The sequence below is a fragment of the Diabrotica virgifera genome, chromosome 6 (genome assembly GCF_917563875.1).
Source record: "Diabrotica virgifera virgifera chromosome 6, PGI_DIABVI_V3a".
In the NCBI taxonomy this organism is placed as follows: Eukaryota; Metazoa; Arthropoda; class Insecta; order Coleoptera; family Chrysomelidae; genus Diabrotica; species Diabrotica virgifera.
Genome location: NC_065448.1, coordinates 244,346,308 through 244,367,050, shown reverse-complemented (window position 1 = coordinate 244,367,050; position 20,743 = coordinate 244,346,308). Strand labels below are relative to the sequence as shown.

The window sequence follows — 20,743 nt, the reverse complement described above, 5'->3', positions numbered from 1 at the left end:
TTCACATGCCAAACTCCATATTACTTATGACGATGATTTTTCGGCTCTAGCTCTTAGACTAATATCACTCTCAACTTCACCTAGAATGGCTTGATCGTCAGCAAAGTGTATCGTATACAATCTATCGTCTTTAATCTACCAAATAGCTGTTTGTGTTATTAATTAGTCTACAGTTTATTCACATAAGCTATGCACTAGATGTAAACATCAGTTACAATCAGACATTAATAATTGTACCAACCATTTATTAATACAAAATGACTTTTGTAGCTTTAGCACCAACTTTATGTAGAGTGGCATTTAACTTTTTATCAACAAAATCTACAACGCTAGGAGCCAGTAATGTGGTAGACGAATCTTATATTGTGTCTCAAATAAAACAAAAACTCTCTACTCAGTCTAAAGAAAAAGTCGACAAATTTGAAGTAGAGTATTCAAAACTATGTGAATCTGTAAGTATCTAATGTTTAGTTACATAATATAAGTAAATGTAAAAATTACTGTGTTAAATTTACAGATGATAGAATTCATTTTTTATTTTCATAATTTTCATTTCATAATCATTTTCATCCTCAGTAGAAACATCATCTAGCCACCACAGTCCCGATAGGAACTCTTTCTTTTTAAAATTCCTGGAAGATTCAATAGGAGCACGATGTTTGATGTTGTATTCAGCCCCATCATCTGATGAGACCATGAGAGGCAGAAAGGACAAAAAAAAAATATTCATAAATGGTTTTTGTTCATGGTTATTAAAGTAGATTTCATGTTTGTAAACAACTACCCGAGTGAGAAACAATTAGGACACCTTCGGTGGTCTTTCTTATTTGATTGCAACCCCAGAATCTGACGAGGCTATGAGAGGCTGATTTTTTTTATTAAACATCTAATGTATTTATGCTACTGAAATCTGGTCACAGTTGACCAATTATCAGTTCTTCTTTAAGGGGAAAGGCACAAAATGTCGCCTGTCAAAATTTTCAATGTGTTTTAAATGTATTAATTTTTTTTGAATCCTGAGAAAACTAATGGTATTTTTGAAAAATTTAAATGCAGAATGAAAGGTTACGTTATTACCGAGGGCCGAAAGTCCCTTAGAATAAATAAAAAGTTTTTTTTTAATGAAACATTTACAATTAAAAATCACACTCAATTTTCTCTTTTATTTTCACCCCTGTAACTTATTAAAAATAAACATTATAGAAGTTTTCAGGGACTTTCGGCCCTCAGTAATGATGTAATCTTTAATTCTGCGTTTAAATTTATCAAAAATACTTATTAGTTTTCTCAGGATTCGAAAAAAATGAATGCATTTAAAACACGTTGAACATTTTGATAGCCCACATTTTGTGCCTATGCCTTTAACTTAAATTACTATATCATTCACTAACTCAAATGGTTTTTTTCGTTTGAGTCTTCTTTCTAAACCAGTATTATCGAGGAGCTGGATGGCCTCTATGTTTACATGACTATGGTGCCGTTGTTCATGACTACATGCCATCTTCTTGATAACATTATCTACATCTTCCATCTCAAGATCCTTGTAGAGGTCGACATTTCTGATATACCAAGGAGCATCAACGATGTTCCTTAACACTTGGTTGGGGCACAGCCCCAACTATATGTCCATATTGGTCTCAGTATTTGTTTGTATAGAAGAATTTTGTTATGTGTGGACAATGCAGAGTTCCTTCCTATCAGCCAATACATTTTTTTGTAAAGGACACCTAGTTCTTCCCGTTTCTTTTTAATGTGGACTTTCCAGTGAAGTATTGCATCAAGTGTGATATCTAAAAGTATTTTGAAGAAGATGCGTATGGTATTTGGGCATCATGTATTATAATTGGAATCTTTTGGATTTTTTTATTTGTAAAATTAATATGATTTGATTTCAATTAATTTAATTTGATTTTCCATTTTTTAGTCTAGTTGTGGACTTTATTTATTGACAACTACTGTAATTTTTCTGCTGCTTCTTCATTGGTTTCACCTACTGCTAGGGTAGCAGTATCATCTGCAAATGTGGCTATAGTATCATTTTCTAGTTCAGGTATGTTTTATGTGTATAACAGGTAGAGGACTGGTCCTAATACTCTTCCTTGAGGGACTCCTTGATACACATCTTCTTGCTTAATTCAGAAATAACTGTCAGATGTATATGACTGCAAAATTTCTTGTTTAGACATGGGAGGCTGAAATGACATCGTAATGCTGTGGTTGTTTAAAAAGTCAAATGCAGAGATGTGTATGTTGACAAATTTGAGTTAGTGATAAGTTATACAATTACGTGGCTAAAGGTTCTAGTTCTAAACGAAGGCCAGAATCAGAGAGAAAAAAAAATTATATAACTATATTTAAAAATTTTCCCCAAGGCTTGAACCTTCCATTTAAAGTTATAATATAATTTTAATAAGTTGTTCTTTATATAAAATGTATTAAGCAGTCAAAATAAATATTCCTTAATAATTTTCAGACTATACTACACAATAGATACGCCTACTTGAGTTTTTTATACAACATATCGGATGATGGATTAAAACCAATAGAAGTAGCTTCTTGGAGTTCAATCTCCAAGGAGTTGGACAGAGTCAAATCGCATATTAGTCTAACCCCGTCCAATTCACAAGATAGTGCTAAACATTTTTCAGACACTCAAGACAGAAAAAAGTATAGTAATGGGTCACATTCAGGCCATTTTAGTAGTTTGGCGATTACCAGGGCCCATTCGCAAACAACAACCATATCATCACACTGGTCTAAGAATGATATTCCAAGTTCTTCTAAAGTTATTAGTAAGTATGGTTATTTTATTATATAAAACAAGCATATGGACTTTATAAGTCCTAGGTTTTCACCCAACGTGACTGGAAGTAGAAATGGAAGTCAATATTTGAACTCTTCGTGTAACTTGTTGAGTGATAGAGGATTTCACTAATTTTGAGTGATTTTTACCAAATTTCCGGTCATAACTTTTCAAATAATTTTCAATTAAATAATCAAAATGTCAAAAAATAAAGGAAAAACTCGATTTTTTCTTGTTTTTTTGATTATAACTTTAAAAGTATTCATTTTCGAGAAAAGTTGTAACGACATAAAAGTTGCGTAATTAAATTTCCTACAATATAAGATTAACTGAACATTTTAAAAATTGTCACCCTTGTTGCAAAATAGCAATAATTTCGAAAAAACCATAAAAAAACAAGTATTTGCGTTTTACGTTTTTCAACCATTTTTTCTACACTTAGTATGTGTATATTTCAAAAATCTGACGATTTGAGCCGGGCGTAAGGAAATGGGTGAGTCCCAAAGTTTCACAAGAAAAAGCGAATATTTCGCGAAATGAATGATAGATCGAAAAACTAAAAAATATGTGCTCAAATTTTTTTAAAAATTTGTCGAATGATACTAAACACGACTTCCCACAGAGAGGGGTGGTGGGTAAATTTAACATTTTAAATACGAATACCGCGATATTTTGCGAAATGAACATTAGATCGAAAAACTATAAAATACACTTATTCAATATTTTTGAAAAATCTATCGAATGACACCAAACACGACCCCCACGGAGGTGGGTGGGGGGTTACTTTCAAATACTTAATGGGAGCCCCCATTTTTTATTGCAGATTTGGATTCCTTAGGTAAAAATAAGTAACTTTCATTCGAAACATTTTTTCGAATTATGGATAGATGGAGTCATAATCGGAAAAAACGATTGTTGGAAATGGAAAATTAAATTAAAAAATGGCAAGCGCCCACTAAAATGGAAAACTTTACTTAACTTTTTTTGGTTTTAGGACCTACTCTTCACAACCCAATAGGTCCCCATAACGCTCGAGTGACTGCACATTTAGCATACTTTGCTCCTCTACTATTATTAGTTTCTCAGGATTCGAAAAAAAACGAATACAGTTAAAACACATTAAAAATTTTGACAGGCGACATTTTGCGCCATTCTCCTTAACTGCGGATGTTCCGTTTTTATTTGGATTACTCTGTATATATAAATATATATTTATTTTATAATTTCCATTTATTTTAAAGTCGATAATATATCTCCTTGCTTTGTTGCCATATCGAACTCATTAATTTAATTATTCATTACGAAACAGTTTGTTTACCAAATAACTTATTAACGATTACAAACATTTCATATATAGACCAGGGCGCATCTGTAAAAATATTAGTACATTTGGACCTTGAGAGGTGACTCAAATTTTTTTGCAGAAATTGCTTGAAAATAACTAAAATAATAATATTTGAGTTATCCTCCCTCTCAAAAAGGTCCGGAACATTGTTTAAATAATCAAAATGTCAAAAAATGAAAAAAATTCAATTTTTTTCTTCGTTTTTTGATTATAACTTTAAAAGTATTCATTTCCGAGAAAAGTTGTATTGACATAAAAGTTGCGTAATTAAATTTCCTACAATATAGAATTGGTTGAAAATTTTAAAAATAGTCACCCTTGTTGCAAAATAGCAATAATTGCGAAAAAACCATACAAAAACAAGTATTCGCATTTTACGTTTTTCAACCATTTATGCTACACGTAGGACTTTCATATTTCACCCAGAAAAACTTTATGATATGATAAAACAATACTGTAAATTCCATTAACCCGGCACATGCCACGTGGCTTTACAAGGCGTCAACTGCCACGTGGGGTGCTCACAGCACCCCTTAAAAATTTTCTGTGGTCTACTTGTTTATAAACAAAATAATATGTTGAGTTACACAAGTATATAAAAAAAACATGTTTTATTAACTTATTAACTAATAATATATAATAAAAGTTAAAAAATAAAAAATTAAAAAGTTGCTATAAGCAAATTAGCAAGTACCAACCCATAATGAATGAAGAGAAGTAAAATATCTAAAAAAATTAAGATTTATTGAGTATAGAGACTATATTAGTAATTTAAATCAGTTATTACAATAAAAAATGTAAATTTGACCTGTTTATCAAAAACACAAAAAAAAATTAAAACTTAAACTGCCAGATGATGACACCCCGATTCGACTTTAGAGCCACAAGTTCAGAATGACACTAAATAACCACTTCAAACGCAAACAGATTTATGCTATATAATATTATAGAAAGCTACTATGACGCACAGCACGTTTAACAAACTTGAAATACCAAATATTTGATGAAAATGTGTTATGGGGTGCTCGTAGCACCCCACGTGGCAGGTGCCGGGTTAAGATCGGTTTAACAGATTTTGCAAAATAACTTTTGCAATCCAACTTTCCCAAAAAAATTCATTTTTTCAAAATGTTGCAGCACTGAAAATAAAGCAGACAGCAAGTTGAGTTTTTTTTACATATAGTAAAAGAATTCTGTCCCTTACATTTGCAATTTGCAAAATTAAAATCGGTTAACTACCACGGCATCAGAATTTTTTTTAAATAAACATTTATTTTTGGTGCTACGCGCAGGACAACGGATACGTTTGCTCTGATTGGCATTCCAATGACTTTTGATAATGATTGATAAATTTTAATTTTTAGTACATTTCGAAATAAATAACTAAAATTGTTTATTGCAAAATAAAAACACATACTCTGTCCTTTGAAATAACACTTTTTTTAGCAAAAACTTTATTTGTTCATATATTTTAACTTGGAAAATAAAAGTGTATTATTTTTAAACATATGCAATTGTTTAAACAATTTTTCACAAACAATAATCAAATTAGTTTGATTTTTGTGGAATTAAAATATGAACATACAACAAAATATAGAGTAAGAAAATAATATACACATTAGATAAAGATTGGAAGAAATTTTGGTGGAAATCAACTTGTGTGAATCGAACACCGCTGTCCTGCATGTAGCACCAAAAATTAATGTTTATTTAAAAAAATTCCTGACGCCGTGGTGGTTAACCGATTTTAATTTTGCAAATTGCAAATGAAGGTACAGTATTCTTCTATTATTTTTTTAAATTTAAATTGCTATCTACTTTATTTTCAGTCCTGCAACATTTTGAACAAATGAATTTTTTTTGCGAAAGCTGGATTGCAAAATTTATTTTGCAAAATCTATTGAACCGATCTTAACTAAATTTGCAGTGTTATTTTATCATATCATAAAGTTTTTCTGGGTGAAATATGAAGGTTCTAAGTACAGCAGAAATGGTTGAAAAAGTAAAATAGAAATACTTGTTTTTTATGTTTTTTTTTGCAATTATTGCTATTTTGCAATAAGGGTAACAATTTTAAAAATTTTAACGAATCTTATATTGTAGGAAATTTAATTAGGCAACTTTTATTTTAGTGCAACTTTTCTCGGAAGTGAATACTTTTAAAGCTATAATGAAAAAACGAAGAAAATAATCGAATTTTTCCTTCATTTTTTGACATTTTGATTATTTAAACAATATTCCGGACCTTTTTGAGTGGGAGGATAACTCAATTATTATTATATGGGTTAATTCCAAGCAATTTCTGCAAAAAAATTAGAGTCACCTCTCAACGTCCATCTCAAAACAGATCCGCCCTGGACTAAGAACTAAATATTCGAGCTCAACTTTTCAGTACGCAATATTACATGAATTATTTCTACTACTATAATGTGGCACTTCTGATTACACCTTTTTATCCAGAAGTAGTATAAAAACTGGAAGTATAATTTTGCTCGTCTTGCTAAGGAGCGTCGAGTAATATATCGCTTGTACTATTTCGGCAACTTTAAACCAGCATTTCCAGTTGCAACTCTGTAACCAGACCATTTGTACTATTTTTTTCATTTTCAAATTTATATACATATTTTAGTTTTTTTTTTGGTACCTTAATATCATTTCATTTTAGGTTTGTCAGCAGTAACGGAACAGGATTTACTATTAGACGTTATGTATTCATTCCAAGGTATCGAAGGAAAGTTTCTTAGAAAAGAACCGGGTGGTATGGGTTTCACGATAGATCCTAAGGCGTGTAAACATCTAACGACGTTTCAAAAAGGCATTCTTGAACGGTTGACAGGAATTAGCTTCCTTCATAACCAGTTGAAAAGGTATTGTGAAGAGAATGAAAAACAAACAGGAATCATCTCTCAAGCGTTGGTAGCAACCCTAAGTGATGAGTTATCAGAATATTATAAAACTGTTGCTTTATTGCAAGCCGGTGTAAGTAAATAATATTTTATCTTGCGTCTTTAATATCGAGTACACTATCGGTTTTCCTTCAATAACACAATCTTTTGTTTCGCTAGGCGACTCTTCTTCAAATGTCGACCGTGGCTCCAATTTGCATTTGGCCCCATCGTCTTTTGTCTCTACTGAAGTGGGTTCAATTCCTCTGCCTGCTGTCCCTGTTTCCTCCGTTTTCTTTTCAGTCCCTTTCATCCTTTCTTCGAAAGCAGCAACTTAGTTTTTTAATGACTATATATCTTTTCGTCGAAATTAGAAATCAGTGATCTTAGAGACTTCCGATGAGATGTTGATGAAACTTTGCTTTCCAAAGAAACAATTTCCTTGCAACCTTTGCTTTCAGAGACGTGTGAAACCTCAATACTCTGGGTATTGAGATTTTGAAGAGGAAGAACTGACGAAATAGGGGAAAACCCGGAAGAGAAGTAATTTAAGATACTAAGAAGAGTGGCTTAGCTCAGAAGAACAAATCAAATGGGCAGAGAGACACTAAATCTCAAGTTAGTATTCGGGCTAGCTTCAACATTCTAAATATGGGCTTTGAAATATAAAACAGATATATGGGATAATGAAATAATAGAAACAAGGGAGAAAATGAGACCTGTCAATACAAAAATTTAAGGCAACTAGATAAGAATACTGGAGATAGAATGGTATGAAGGACGACAAGGAAAGAAGAAGAAGACGGGTGCCAACTCGAACAGACAGCTCGGCTTTCTGGACCAAGAATTTGAAAAGTTCGAGATTTTTGAAGTAACGAACGACAGGAAATAAATGACAGTTGATACAATGACCTGAAATACAAAATACTGAACTTACCTTGTCTTGCTATTTTATACTGATAATAGAGACTAAGATAAAAATCAACATTAATAATAACAAATATATTGACAATAAATATGTAATACCTATATAAACAATTAATATACATAAAAAGCAACAACTGAATAACAGTGGCAGTGGGTGGTGCAAAAATCAAACAGGACCTAATAGCCACTTAACAAGCAAATAACTACTACCACTGTGGGAAGCAAAGGTATTAATATCAAAATCCAAAATAAAAGTCCGTTAGAATAGCAAAAGGGTCTTACAACTAAAAGTTAGTAATATTACCTAAATGAACTCGACTAGAATGAGATACACGAAAAGAACATCTATGGTTGCCAAAAATAAGTATCTCACCTAGCAAAAATAATAATTATATAAATGAGTTGGTCAGTGACTCTTTATATCCTATTAAAAAAACCATATTAAACATATTCCCTATTTTTAAAAACCTCGACATAAATTTTAACAACCCTATTCCCTATCAAATTTTAAGGTGCAATTATTTATAATGATTATTTACCAAGACCTGATTTTATTTATTTGAAAAAAAAAACTACTACTTATATTGAACAAAACAAAGACCCAAAAACCCTATCTATCAAGAAAATATGTATCTTACTTGATCATATGCATATGAAGAAGTGTACAGTGTAAGCAAATATGTATTAACCAAAATATGTAATGAAAAGTAAACAAACTTATCTTTCACAGCCCCTATTTAAAAGTAAAAGTTTGAAGTCCATAGGAATGTCCTCTTGGCACGGTAAAACGGGTTGCCTGCTGTGATAGTAAGTCCTGGCTAATAATCCTGGTTACAGTAATATCAGGTAATGCTTCTCTCCAACAAAAACAGCAAACTCTATGGGTAAACCATAACAGAGATTCTAATATATCTGGTACATATGTAATTAAATACGTAAGTATTTAAGTGAGTACGTATTTAAGTGACGGAATCTAAAATTTAAATTTGATTAAATTTCAGTTATTATGTATTTCAATAAATGTAGCAGTACAGATTGACCAGGCCAAAACAAAAACATTAAACATTAGGTTAGGTATATGTCATGTCAAAATTTCTGAAGCTACTTTCAATGCAGACATGACAAGGACTTGCGTCGTAGATGCGAATGACAGAAGGCTGGCTGATATCTGTTAAAATTTTTTTATAGATCACCTCAAAAAAATTAAAGAAAAAACCTAATAATAAGACATGAAATAAATCGGAATTAACGTTTGACAATAGAAAAAAAATGACCTTCTGTTCTTTGCAAATGAATAAAGGATATTATGCTATACTTTACAATTTATATTGTTTCTTAATCAAAATTAATCCCTAGCGAAATACCTAACTACAATGATGAATTGGATTTTATAACGAAGAAATGAGAAATATATATTACTTACTGGAAAAATAGCAGCACACCGGCTGTATTATTCTTCTATGTGGAGAAGTCCCAAGATATATTTACTTTTTGATTTAGTGGTTTTGCAATGGTAGTGGCTAATGTTTGATTTCTAGAGTTTGACCAACTAAGGTTCGAATCGAGAAATCAATTCCGCTCCAATCCAACGAGGTTTTCACGCGTGTGTAGAGAAATGTCTTTTGTGAATTGATCGCGGGCGTATCACAAGGAATTTCTTGAGGGATATTATTAATGCAATTTTAATTCAATTTTTTTTAAATTTAATTAGTAGCGTAACCGCTACACGTGATATCACCAGAAACTGGCCACATGGGAAGAAACTTGCAACAACGAAAGAAGCCAGCCTTTTTTCCAACGTAATTAAATTCTCAGTCTTCCAACTTCTTTCGCAAGTCAGTAACCTTCAAATCGTAGATCGAAGCCATGTTCAAACAATTTATTTGCAAAGATTCCACTTCTGACACCACTTGTTACGTTTTTACTTTATTTATTATTTTAATTTAAACAATTTATTAGTTTTTATTTAATTTACTACTTTCACTTATTTATACTAAAACATAATTTATATCTACAAATATTATTTACAATTTATTTAAGACATTCTAAAGCGCTCACTTCACTATCAAAATAATCAATGAGTCCGTTTCATTCAAATTCCCTTTTTATACGGATGCTGGCTTTGAATCGAGAAGCTTCATTTGATGTATACTTCGGCGGAACTCCATATACGAAAACGTATCATCTATCGGTAGACATTTCGCGACCTCAGTGAGCGTTAAAATTGGTTCCAAAGGTACTGAGACGAGCTTTGTTTATTCGGGGTCTCATTAATAGACAGGTATCGTAACATTACTATGAAGTTGGTCCCAAAACTTTGTCAAATATGGTATCTATTGAGCATACTCAAAAATATAGTTTTGAATATCGTTAATATCGTTATTGAATCGAATAAGTAGTGCGATTTTTTTACAATTTGTTCATTTTTTCACAGATAAGCAAACAAGCATCTTGCGAAAACTCTGAAATGACTCTAAAAAGAGCTTTGTACGTAATGTACGATTCGCGTACAAAGTTTGAATGGTTGGCCTACATATCAGAACAATGTAGCGATAAGAAAGGTGGTGCTCTTATAACAGCTATCCATGGTTTCCTTCAACATGGTTCAAAATGCGCCAGGGAGGTAAGCTGCTGTTTTGCTCATGATTAAGGAATTCTGAAATCTATGCTAATTATTTTTGTAGGTTTCCGAAACAGTTTTAAAATCAGTTTGCAAACCATTATACGTCATGTTGTCGCGATGGTTGCTTGACGGGGAAATCAACGATCCCTATAATGAATTTTTCATAGAAGCTAAAACGATCAAAACCGCAGAAAGGTTATGGCACGATAAATACAATGTACGGCAGTCGATGGTACCGTCGTTTATAACTATGAGTCAAGCCAAGAAGATTCTAGCTGCTGGAAAAAGTATAAATTTTTTGAGACAGATATGTAAAGATGGTGGCCAATTGCCGGGAAGAGAATCTCTACAAAAATTATTTAAAAATAGCACAGGTAAATTTACTCAAATGTGTTTACTGAAAAAATTTATATAAATGTTATATTGTGAGCTCAATGTTATATTGTTATAATGTTATATTGTAAGCTATTGTAACTCAAAGTGACCAAGTTTCTGAACCATATGTTAGCACTGGTCTTATTAGTGTTTTGTAGAGAGTCAATTTAATTTTTCTAGGTATTTTTGAGGCCCTCTGTCTTCTTAAGCCATAGTAACATTATTGGCGTTTACTATTCTTCTTTTAGTTTCTTCACTGACATTGTTATCTTTAGTAGTTAGCAGCGAGCCTGAGTATATGAAGATGTCGACACCTTCCAGTTCTAGGTAGTCAATTATTATCCTTGTAGGTGTCGGGTTGCTTGACCTAGTGCAACACACATATTTGGTCTTTTGAACATTTATATTTTAAAAAATAGTGAAATCCTTTATAAAAGGTATATTTAAAATCCCTAAAAAGGGCTACATCACAATCACATAACTAGTTTTCGACTGGTTTACCAGTCATCATCAGTGCTTACCTAAAATGAATATAACCTGGTAAAATAATGCAAAGATTTTGAAATTTTGACTACGGTTAAGAAAAGTTGTAGGTTATACTCACGTGAAGTTTACATGCTAACCACCAAGATATAATTTACAAAAATATTAGGGTCAAAGCCCTGTAAAAGTAATCCGTTAAGGAAACATCGATTAACGGATTACTTTTACAGAGCTTTGACCCTAATATTTTTGTAAATTATATCTTGGTGGTTAGCATGTAAACTTCACGTGAGTATAACCTACAACTTTTCTTAACCGTAGTCAACATTTCAAAATCTTTGCATTATTTTACCAGGTTAAATTCATTTTAGGTAAGCACTGATGATGACTGGTAAACCAGTCGAAAACTAGTTATGTGATTGTGATGTAGCCCTTTTTAGGGATTTTAAATATACCTTTTATAAAGGATTTTACTATTTTTTGTATTACATGGTATACAGACAGCCAACTACAGGAAAACTTTTTCCTTGTAAATATTTATATTTTGTCCCATTCTCTGTGCAGATGCTCTTAACAACCGAAATGCTTTAGTCAGAGATTCTGTGGACCTACGTATGATGTCTATGTCATCTGCGTATCCGACAATTTGTACTGATTTGTTAAAGATAGTACCATTTCTGTTGATCTGGGACTCTCGAATTATTTTTTCACGAATTCTTAAGAGACACGAATTTCTTCACTTCACTTCTTCACTTTCTCGAATTATTAAGAGACTCGTCTTAGTCCATTTTTGCAATGGAAGGGTTTTGAGAAATCGTTTTGGATTTTCACGATGCTCTCTGTCCCTGTGAGTGTAAGCTCAGTTCATTGGACTATAATAGACTAGGTTCTGTAAGGGGATGAACGTCCCTCTGCTAGGGGTTGGATATCAGGAATACACTAAATAGTCACACTATGTTTATTTAATCATTAAATACGCCAGTAATGAGTTGATGGACAGAGTCTATATTCTAACTACATTGATGTCTAAATAATGAATGATGAATAATGAATGATCTCTGCTTTACTTTCTCTGTCTCTATAAAATAAACTCGTTATTGTTTTGTTATGATTGACGACACCGTTGCGACCGTGAAATATTCATAATATCAAAATCGCTGACTTGGGTGTTCTCGAACCGAGTGGCCTACGTTGCGAAATCAATGTCACCCATTTATTTACTATAACCAATACTTTTAGATAATGTTTGTGTAAGACCTTTAAAAATTAAATCGAGATGGATTACTCTGATTTCTTTTGATGCTAATATAAATCCTGTACAGGACAAAATGAAGCGGTATTTGAAATTCTACCATAGCAAGTAGAAGTTTACATCGATGAACTGAGTCGTATGCGGCTTTGAAGTCCACGAATATGTGGTGGGTGTCGACGCCGAACTCTAGGGTTTTTTCAAGGATCTGCCTCACTGTAAATATCTGGTCTGTTGTTGATTTATTAGGACGAAAACCGCAATGATATCCTCCCACTATGTTCGGCGTATGGGGGGAGTCTTTTGTACAATACGTTGGACAACACTTTATATGCCATGTTGAGTAGAGTGATGCCTCTATAATTATCACACACCATCATGTCTTCCTTTTTGTGTAGAGGACACAGTACACCCAACTTCCAGTTTGTTGATGTTTTTTTATTGCCAGATTGCAGTTATCAGTTTATGCATGTATTTCAAGAGGGTGTCGCCGCCGTTTTTGAAAAGTTCGGCAGGGAGATTATCCGAACTGGAGGCTTTATTATTTTTCATAAAGCCTCCGAGTTTTTGTACTCAAATTTACTAGATGTAAATTGAGTTCATTTATTTATCATCGCCATCATCAATCAGCCCTGATTTGTCCATTGTTGAACATAGGCCTCCTCCAGATATTTCCATAGGCTACCCAGTTTGTTCCGTGGTGTTCACGGAAACACATAAATAAAATAATATTAATAAAACGCAAACGACTGTCAATAATATGTTTATTTATTTTTGATACAAAAGGCGTGCTTTGTTTATATCTCGTAACGGTTTGTTATTCTTTTGCCCAGTCGAGGGTTTATGACCGACCGACGCCTGCTGGGTTGTGTGAACCGGCTGGATGCTGTGTATCGACTGAACTAGACCACAAACACTAATCTGTCATTATGTGGTTCTACCATATGGCCAGACAGGCTACAATTTATTAGATCTGGCGTTTCCAAACTGAAAACATTTCTGTGGTTTTTCAGAAGTTGACATAAAGAGGGTGGCTAATCTGGTACCGTAATCTATTATGGAATTTGTGTTTCCCATGCAAAAGCCATTAATTTTATACATTCTGGTTTTGTATATTAGGAGCGAAACACATGTGAATTTTAAACGACCCATATTATTTCGTTTAGAAAGGAGAGTTAATATTTAAAATTAGCAATTAAAAAAAAAACAGTAAAATAGTAATTGAAGCGTGTCTCCACAAGTTGATCACAATTTTTCACCTAACCTCACCTAACCTCACCTAACCTCACTCATATACCACACAAAAAAAATGATAGTACATTTATTTTTCAGCCGAAGCTCTCTTTGCACCAGAACAAAGTATAGAATTTCACGCCACACTTGAAAATGTTTACAAAGAAACCTCTGTGAGGGTGTTAGATTTGCTTAAGAATAAATATAAGTTATACGAACATTTACAGTCTCTTCGAAGATATCTGCTACTAGGACAGGGTGATTTTATAAGACATCTTCTAGAACTTTTAGCGTAAGTATGACCCACGATATATGGACGGCCTCAGTGCAAAAGGTAACAAGTCATTTTTCGGATTTTTTTATTATGTGATATTCATTGGTTTACCAATGTCTAACTCTGTGCAAAAAGAAACAAGTCCACTACCACTGAAAGGCTACGTTTTTTTACATGTAGAATGTAACAAGTTAAATATGAAAAATTTCATTTCTCCAAAAGGAAATAAGTGGACTTGTTACCTTCAGGGCAGTATTTGAATTTATCACCATAATCACTGCCTGGTTGACTTGTTTCCAATCAGGAAAAGTACATAAAGTCATTTTATAATAAATTTAATATTTTTGTGTCTTGGAGTTGCTGAAAAAAAGAAATAGTACCTGAGTAAGTCTGTGTCAATGGTAACAAGTAAGGAAAATATTGTGCATTTTGTAACAAGTCAAGAAATTTAATTAAATTAAAAGTCCAACTATAAAATTTTTTAAAGTTCAATAATAACCACTATTTTGTATCGTTTTCTAAAAAAATGAAAAAATTATTCGAAAAGAACCCAAGAACCGTTTTTTTCGTTTCCTCAAAACCAGGAAATTTGACTTATTACCTTTTGCACTGAGGCCATCCATATAAGTACGTTATGTGTAGGTATTGTCTATTATTAAAAGTATCTTGTACATCCTGTATGCTGTATGGATCTGCAAAATAATTTTGATTTCCATACAAGCTGGAATAAAGTGTTATGTATATGGTGTACTATTACACGGCACGGAAGCTTGGACGTTAATAGTCAGCAAGTTACGACGATGTGGGTATAAGATGTGGGTATTTCGTCGTATGCTGAAAATTTCACGGACATACCACGTTAGAAATGAAGAAGTTTTAAGGCGTATGAATAGAGAACGTATGAATAGAGCCCAAGACAGATTATTTAACAGTTGATTACTGTGATTGTGTAGAGAAACATACTGCGGTCGGTCAAGCGAAACGTAGAACAGGGGTTACTGAGAGGGTATCAAAGTTGCTTTCCTACGAAGGTAATTAAATCCATTTACTAAGGCTGAAAATCAGTACACACATTCTAAATTAAATATAAATAAAAGTTATTATAGTCGGTCAGCTGTATGACGGGACAGAGCCGGGCGGTCGCCCCAATGAATGTACAGGGTTATTCACTATATTTTGACCCCCTCTAAACTGCTTTATTTACAGAATTAGAAAAAATGAATATACAAAACTTATTCAATTTTTCAATTAAGATTTTTTGACATACATACCGTACTAGTGACGTCATCCATCTGGGCGTGATGACGTGATCGACTATTTTTTTAAATGAGAATAGGGGTCGTGTGCTAGCTCATTTGAAAGGTTATTCAATTCGCTATTCAGTAATATAAACATTAACATGATTGTTTATACAGGGTGTTCAAAAAATTTTTTTTAATTAAATTGTTTAATTAATAATTGCTTAATATAATCTTTCAAATGAGCTAGCACACGACCCCTATTCTCATTTAAAAAAATAATCGATTACGTCATCACGCCCAGATGGATGACGTCACTGGTACGATATATATGTCAAAAAATCATAATTAAAAAATCGAATAACTTTGGTATTTTACATTTTTTTCTAATTCTGTAAATAAAGCAGTTTACAAGGGGGTCAAAATATAGTGAATAACCCTGTACATTCATTGAGGCCGACCGACCGGCTCTGTCCCGTCATACAGCTGACCGACTATAATAACTTTTATTTATATTCAATTTAGAATGTGTGTACTGATTTTCAGCCTTAGTAAATGGATTTAATTACCTTCGTAGGAAAGCAACTTTGATACCCTCTCAGTAACCCCTGTTCTACGTTTCGCTTGACCGACCGCAGTATGTTTCTCTACACACTCACAGTAATCAACTGTGAAAAAACTAGCTTTAGTAAATTCAGAGAGATTTTTCGGCGCTGCCTCTCCGTCTAAAATGGGCGCAGACCTTAAAACGATAATTATCGTACACCTGGCAACGCAGGATGTTATAAGCAGTGATAATTCGATCGGAAACATTCGGGTTTAAATCGGGAGGCTAGGATATCTGATTTTGATCTCTGTCTAATAAGTGGAAATAAAATGTTAGTATCTCTGTTAATATCTTGTTAATTTTGTAATACTCACCATAAAATTTTCCTTATCTGTACATATTTTTATATTTTTAGACCAGAACTGAACAAGCCCGCCGAAAATATTTATGGACACACCCTATCTGCCATACTAGAATCAGCCATTAGAGTAACAAATGCACAGTACGAAGACGAGGATACTCTTAAACGTCTTAATGTTAGTTTTATGAGCCATTCTTCTGGAGACACTGGATGGGATGTTTTTAGTCTTATGTATATTGTAGACGGGCCGACAGGAACCATATTTCAACACACTATGCCGACGTACCAGAGTCTTTTTGGAGCTTTATGGAAAGCAAAGAGGACAGAATATGCTTTATCGAATATGAGGAGGCAACAGATCTGTATGGCGAAGCTTTTTAGACGGATAAAAGGTTAGTTTTCATAAGACGTGAGAGTTTTTGATTGATAGTTTTTTTATTGAATTAATTTCTGAGATTCAGAAATTACTCCGACACAAATAATGTATGCATTGTCCTGATGTATGTCTTAATCAGTTTCTGTTTTCTCCCAGATACACTTCGCCAAGAAAGTATCGCATCACCTTAAAAATGGGACATTTTTAATGTCTCATATTTCCTAAACCTGTTGTTCGATTTTCGTGATTTTTTTTTAATATGCTATAGCTTTATTCTTCAAGAATATCGATGTCATAATATTGTTGCTAAACAGATAAGTGTCATTGTATACCGGGTGTAACAATGATAGTGTGTTTTTTCCTCAAAGTTTGGAACACCCTGTGGAATATTCTAGCGTATATAAAATATTGACATTAAAGCTCAACTGTAACCTTAGGCCATCTAAACATTTTGCTTTTTGATTCCTTCGCTTATGTTGGATAATAAAAAAGTTAGGTACTTTAACAACTAGCAACGTTCTTCATCAATACAGGGTGTTTCTAAATAAGTGCGACAAACTTCAAGGGGTGATCCTGCATAAAAAATAATGACAGTTTGCTTTACATATGTCCGCAAATACTTCGTTTATGAGATACGGGATGTTGAATTTTTTCTTACAAACTGACGATTTATTTATTGCTCTAAAACCGGTTGAGATATGCAAATGAAATTTGGTAGGTTTTAAGAGGTAGTTATTGCGCATTTTCTGGCATACAATTAAGAATTTTATATTCACCATTGGCGTGCATACGGGTAATATGACCCGTATGCACGCCAATGGTGAATATAAAATTCATTCATATGCTTTTTCTCATGACGATCTTTTAGTGCGTCACAGTTTTTCGATGTCTTTCTAACGCATTAAATTGCATGTGACAGAAAAAAACGCACGTCGGTGATTACATTTCGTCGGTGACATTTATAACATTTATTCTAATTGTCAATAGATTGCGCTATAATCGAAAAATAAATTTTTTACCAATTATATAATATATCTACGGATATAATCTGTACAATTTATAAGACTATACAAATCAAAGAAAATACCATTTTATAAATGCAATAAACACAATTGATTTGAAAAAATGTCATGTCACTAAAATGTATATTATCACGGACTTACCTTTTTTTCTATCATGTGTGACGCACTGAAAAATGCTCATGAAAAGATGCATATAAGATTCTTCTATATGCTAAAGCTCCTTTAGCATGTAGAATAGTTCCTCTGTAGTGTTGCTCATGAGTACTACGTCATCGGCAAATCTTAGATGACTTAAAAATCTGCCATTAATTTTAATTCCGCGTTGTTCCCAATTTAACTTCTTGAACACATCTTCTAATGCGATAGTAAATAATTTTGGAGTTCCAAACAATGGTTCGAATTTTTTATATTTACGTTATTTTCAGAACTAAAACCAGTAATGCATATCATTCACGTTTTAACAAGCAAGATGATCCATTTTCTTCACCAGACACAATATTATTTCCTTTTTGAAGTACTAGAATGTTCTTGGGCGGAAATGCAAAATCAAGTAAATAAAGCTGAAAGTTTGGATGACATCATAATTGCACATTCAGGATTTCTCAGTTCGGTGCAAAGAGGAGTACTTTTGGATGAAAGTTCCAGGGTAAGTACTTTATTCATGTAAGTATTTAACGTCTAAATCAAACAATAAGACTTACACGCAATTTTCTCCTTGTTGTCATTTTTTAAATTTGAAAAAATATATTGGGACCGTGCAAGTTCGGCAAAGCGACCTCTATTTCTACGCTCTGTACTTTTATTCGCACTTTTAATTATATTGGCCAATTATTTTAGTCCTGGTTTCTGGATAATTGTCAAGACCATAGTCCAAAAAAATAATAAGAAGAAAAAATAAGATGCAGGTTATGTTTAGCAAACGTAAACAATTGTATGTAATAAATAAAATCAGTTATTAAAATGCAGTACTGCAAGCAAAATACAATTAATCAAATTTACCTTTATATAATAATTGCATATCATATCAATATTGTGGAGCAATATATAATTTTTCTGCGTCAATGACAGAAGGTATGAAATATACGTCAATTTGACAATTTCAATTGACAATATGAATTATTTAAGATAGTTGCAATATTTCTCCGCGACTCGCGCACGGTCGTTTCTCGTTTCCCTTTCCAAGTACTTGCACACCGCGAATAGGGAATATTCAGATTTTCTTGAAATGTCATTCTTATTACAACGAACATTTCATTGGCTAGAAGTAGTGACGAGTATATCTGACGTCATTGTTATATTTGATGAGATGGTAAATGGTAACTGACGTCTGTCATAATATTGGAGGTTAAATAATATAATGTCAAATTATTGTTTTCAAATCATACTTTATTTATTTAGTTTATATTTTAACGACAGTTTGTTTTTTTTAACCTACTTCAATTTCCCTTCCATATCCTCGAGTGGTCGATTAGATTCGTAATAGGCTTGTTGTATGCTAGGTTTAGTTAGGCGTTAATTTTAATAAATGTTGCTGGCTAAATGGGCATAGCTCCCAAATGCCATAAAATAAGAAGAACAAAATAAACAAGAATTTTACATAATCTTCTACAGGGTAGCGAGAAAGTATATAAACACGATGATTTCTCGGAAACCGCTCGAACGATTTTTATAAATTTTGGTAAGTGGAGGTGTCATAATTCGGCCGATATTATAGTGGTAATTACATTGTTGTCAAATCTTCCGTTTTTCTGGAAATCTAATGAACTTTCTTATTTTAAATAGAACATCCTGTATATTTTTTGCGTTTTGAAGTCCTTAAGAAATACTGATTATTTTTCATGTTATGTTCCCTATACCTAACTGCCATAATTTCGGAGTTATTGCTACATTTATTAAAAAAAAATTTAACTTTATAAAAATAATTTTTTTCGGCCTAGGTAGACATTATTTTAGGTTCTTTGGATCATTGGGAACAAAAAATGGCTTTTGAAATGTTCCTCAAAAGTTAATCGTTTCTGAGTTATAAACAATTTAAAAAAATCGAAAAATGACGATTTTCAAGGTTCAAAATTCATTTTTAAAATTACGAAGTACCTAAATTCAAGCTCAAACCTTTTTCTATCAGATCTCTGTAAGAATTTTTGGCATATTTTATTCTAAAACATTGTTTTTTATTGTTAATAAAGCTCACATGCGAGGACGGGCTATCGGGCTGCATTAACAACTAAAAAATAATGTTTTAGAATGAAATAAGACCAAATCACTTATCGGCATCTGATAAAATAAGGCTTGAACTTAAATTTAGGTACTTCATAGTTTCAAAAATAATATTTTTTACGTATGTTTTTGAACCCAGAAAATCGTCATTTTTAGATTTTTTTTCAGTTTTAATATGTTTATAACTCGGAAACGATTAACTTTTGAGGAAAATTACAAAAGACCTTTTTTGTTCCCAATGGCCCAAAGAACCTAAAATAATATCTACCCGGTCCAAAAAAATAAATTTGTATAATTTGTTAAAATTTTTGAAGCTGTACTTCTTTAGCCGCGATTGAGAGTAAAATTTCATAATACTGCGCGCATGCGCACACAGACAGTATGGCGTTTAGTTGCTAAATCTTTCAAGTTATGTATAAATATATCAGTGCAAGAAAAGGTGTGAAAAGAATATATTTAGTCGAGGCATTGAAGGATTGAAGTGTCGATTTTTTTGCAGTAAGACGGATTTTAATGCGGATTGGTGCGTTGGATTCGTGAGATTGTCAGGAAATTTTGTGAACTAGGTAATGTAATGAATAAGAAATCTAAAATTGCATTTGTGCATAAGAAAAATACATTTCAAAAGTGCATTTTGAAATAGGCAATTATTATGTGCAGGTACCTACATGCTTTTGTGTTTACGAATGTTTTATATACATGTACCTATTTACGAATGGTTCTTCTAAAATTTAGGAATATATTAATTTTATAATACATTTAAGTATGTAGTAATAATGTTCTTT

The 20,743-nt window shown here is 32.5% G+C and overlaps 1 protein-coding gene across 1 annotated transcript in view; it reads left to right on the top strand.

Annotated features, from left to right (window-relative positions):
- LOC114336524 (gamma-tubulin complex component 3 homolog) overlaps nt 1–20,743 on the top strand; it is a 35,419-nt gene that overhangs the window by 3,589 nt on the left and 11,087 nt on the right. The window contains exons 3-10 of the mRNA XM_050655023.1: nt 271–452; nt 2,474–2,792; nt 6,814–7,127; nt 10,395–10,583; nt 10,645–10,957; nt 14,023–14,215; nt 16,398–16,735; nt 18,167–18,387. Coding sequence (XP_050510980.1) covers nt 271–452; nt 2,474–2,792; nt 6,814–7,127; nt 10,395–10,583; nt 10,645–10,957; nt 14,023–14,215; nt 16,398–16,735; nt 18,167–18,387 — 2,069 coding nt within the window. The remainder of the gene's footprint in view (nt 1–270; nt 453–2,473; nt 2,793–6,813; nt 7,128–10,394; nt 10,584–10,644; nt 10,958–14,022; nt 14,216–16,397; nt 16,736–18,166; nt 18,388–20,743) is intronic.